The 2,500-nt window shown below is 35.5% G+C and overlaps 1 protein-coding gene across 2 annotated transcripts in view; it reads right to left on the bottom strand.

The window, feature by feature from the left end:
- The window catches only part of Ttc30 (tetratricopeptide repeat domain 30), a 17,540-nt gene extending 15,538 nt beyond the window's left edge, over positions 1 to 2,002 (bottom strand). The window contains exons 1-2 of one of the 2 annotated variants that reach the window (XM_043014198.2): positions 1,805 to 2,002; positions 1,149 to 1,214 (exon numbers count right to left, since the gene is read on the bottom strand). In XM_043014198.2, the coding sequence (XP_042870132.2) occupies positions 1,149 to 1,214; positions 1,805 to 1,867 (129 nt within the window). In that variant the 5' untranslated portion in view covers positions 1,868 to 2,002. Of the gene's footprint in view, positions 1 to 1,105; positions 1,215 to 1,804 lie in introns of those variants that run through there. The other variant, XM_086550090.1, reaches the window with a different exon arrangement.
- Positions 2,003 to 2,500: the final 498 nt, after the last annotated feature.

Below are 2,500 nucleotides of genomic sequence, written 5' to 3'. Positions count from 1 at the left end.
TGCATATTTCACTAGAGAAGGTGTACTTTTGCACAAATTTATGTTTCTCAGTTGAAATATATATAAAGATTTATATAGATGTTTTTTGTTTTACAAGGCAAGAAAAACAAAATAGTGTTACTAATACCCTAACATAAAGAAAATTTCCATAAAAAATGCATTATCTTCTTTGCATAAGGGAAAATGAGCATTACTCCAGTCGCATAAACACAATGGCTCCATACAGCTAAACAATCTGATACAGTTGTATTTGAAAAGTAAACTACACATATTAAATTCCTTTATCATATTTGGGAACAAGTCATATTTGTGCCTATTAATAACAGCTATGTAAGGCTTCCCTGTGCATATAAAAGACTAAACATTCAATCAAAGCTCTGAAACCTCCATAATTTTGACCTCAATCACTAGGGCTGAAGAACTGACATATAACAAAATTCAGATGCATGCTGAATGCATGCAGTGTCACAAAACAAGAGGCATTTAGTGTTTCTAGGGTTCTATGCCACCAGGAAAAGAGTGAAGCAATACTACTTTCATTGTTATCCATATGCAAAACGGTGACCATTCATAAGGCAAAAGGAAAAAAAATAATTCCAGGCCCAGTCAAGTGTAAGCATTTCCATTGTTTTTTGTATGCACATATATCTGTATATGTAATCATGGCTATGACTATGAGTATAAAGTGATGTAGTAGTATGTTCAAGTTGATGTCAACAATGTTATACATCTTTGTATAGCACATTTGCATATTTCTAGAGCAGTATCCTGTAAATTAATAAAGCATGTAAAAAGATCTGTAAATGAAAATATTTATAATAGCTTCTTTAACTAGTGAATTGAGGCAGAATTTCCATTCATGCTGGTAATAATGCTTTACTATCATATGAAACTATCAACATCAAATCTTCTAAAATTTTCCTTATAGCTTTAAAAATATACATAAAGTGCAGGAGCATGATGAGCAAGTGGTAATAACCTCACAAATAAACACTTTATGCATTTGTCGTATTCAATAAGTAACTAATTTCAGAAAAGCACACTATTTACAGGATGTCCTACTATCAGATAAAAATCATGGTACAAGCTCTGAAAAGACATTTACACATTCTGATTCCATGACAGTATTACATCAACAGGGCACTCACATTTGGGTAGGCATCTAGAATGTGGTTCAGTATCTGCACAGCTTCACTATAACGTTGCTCTTTTATCTGCAATGAAAGAGAAATTTTTGGTATTCAAAATATATCTATAGAAAGTCCATTATCTTTAACCCATTAACAGCGGATGGCATGATTTGCTGCAAAGGCAGAGTCGGTCATAGACGCAGATGGCACCGTGCTAGACATGTCAACTAGCCATCCTACTGCACAAACATTTTTTTAATACCGCGACCAATGGGTTAAGGGAGCTTTGCAAATTAAATCATTTGATAATACATCAGGTAAATTAAAATACTCTAAGTTTTCTGTGATTTGTCATATCCTAATTTTGATTAGCCAAATAATTTTGATTGTAAATGTATTATTAAACAATATAATGTCAATACCTCGAATATGGTTGAAATTACAACATATGCAATAGAAAATAGAACTGTATATGCCACCGAGTTATACTACTAATCTAAGCTCAGTGATCAATCCCCATACACGCCAACAAAACACATTTTATCCTGACAATAAACCACCAATCAAGGACCCTAAGCCCCATATTGAATAACAATCCTTCCGCCTTAAAAAAAAAAGTAAAATCAAAACAATTTAAATTCGAACTGGTGGAAATTCTTAATTCACATTCTCACCAGTGTATAGATTGTTTTCGTGTATTCTCCATCTCGAATCTGAATGTTCTGAAGCATCATCATCTTCAAATGCTAGAATAGGCGTTATATCTTCCACTCCTTTGCTCCTTCTCCCAGAGCTGTCTTGCCCGGGCGTCTAGAAGACTTGAATTCCTTGCTTCTCAGTCTTCTCCGCTGGAATGCGTCTCGTAAACAAACCGTTGCTAGGCAACCGTGGGTTTTCTTTAGGCAGAGCACCTTTGGAGATTTATTCTTATTCGCATATATATATATTATTTCTCTTCCTGAATTTTATTTTAATCGTTGTCACTATATTTTCATTATCACTATCATTATTATCTTCATCATTATGGCAATTAGTAGTAGTAGTAGTGGTGGTAGTAGTGGTGGTAGTAGTGGTGGGAGGAGGAGGAGGAGGAGGAGGAGGAGGAGGAGGAGGAGGAGGAGGAGGAGGAGGAGGAGGAGGAGGAGGAGGAGTAGTAGTAGTAGTAGTAGTAGTAGTAGTAGTAGTAGTAGTAGTAGTAGTAGTAGTAGTAGTAGTAGTAGTAGTAGTAGGAGTAGTAGGAGTAGGAGTAGGAGGAGTAGGAGTGGTGGCGGTGGTGGTGGTGGTAGCAACAACAGTAGCAGCAGTAATAGTTGTAGTAGTAGTAGTAATAGGAAAACAGAAGCGTGTATACGGTACAGTAAAATAGGGTA

The sequence above is a fragment of the Penaeus japonicus genome, unplaced genomic scaffold (assembly GCF_977035675.1).
Source record: "Penaeus japonicus unplaced genomic scaffold, GWHDUDI00000001_assembly GWHDUDI00000002, whole genome shotgun sequence".
NCBI classification, from domain to species: Eukaryota; Metazoa; Arthropoda; class Malacostraca; order Decapoda; family Penaeidae; genus Penaeus; species Penaeus japonicus.
The sequence above is the reverse complement of the archived record's forward strand: the minus strand, read 5'-3'. Positions and strand labels throughout refer to the sequence as shown.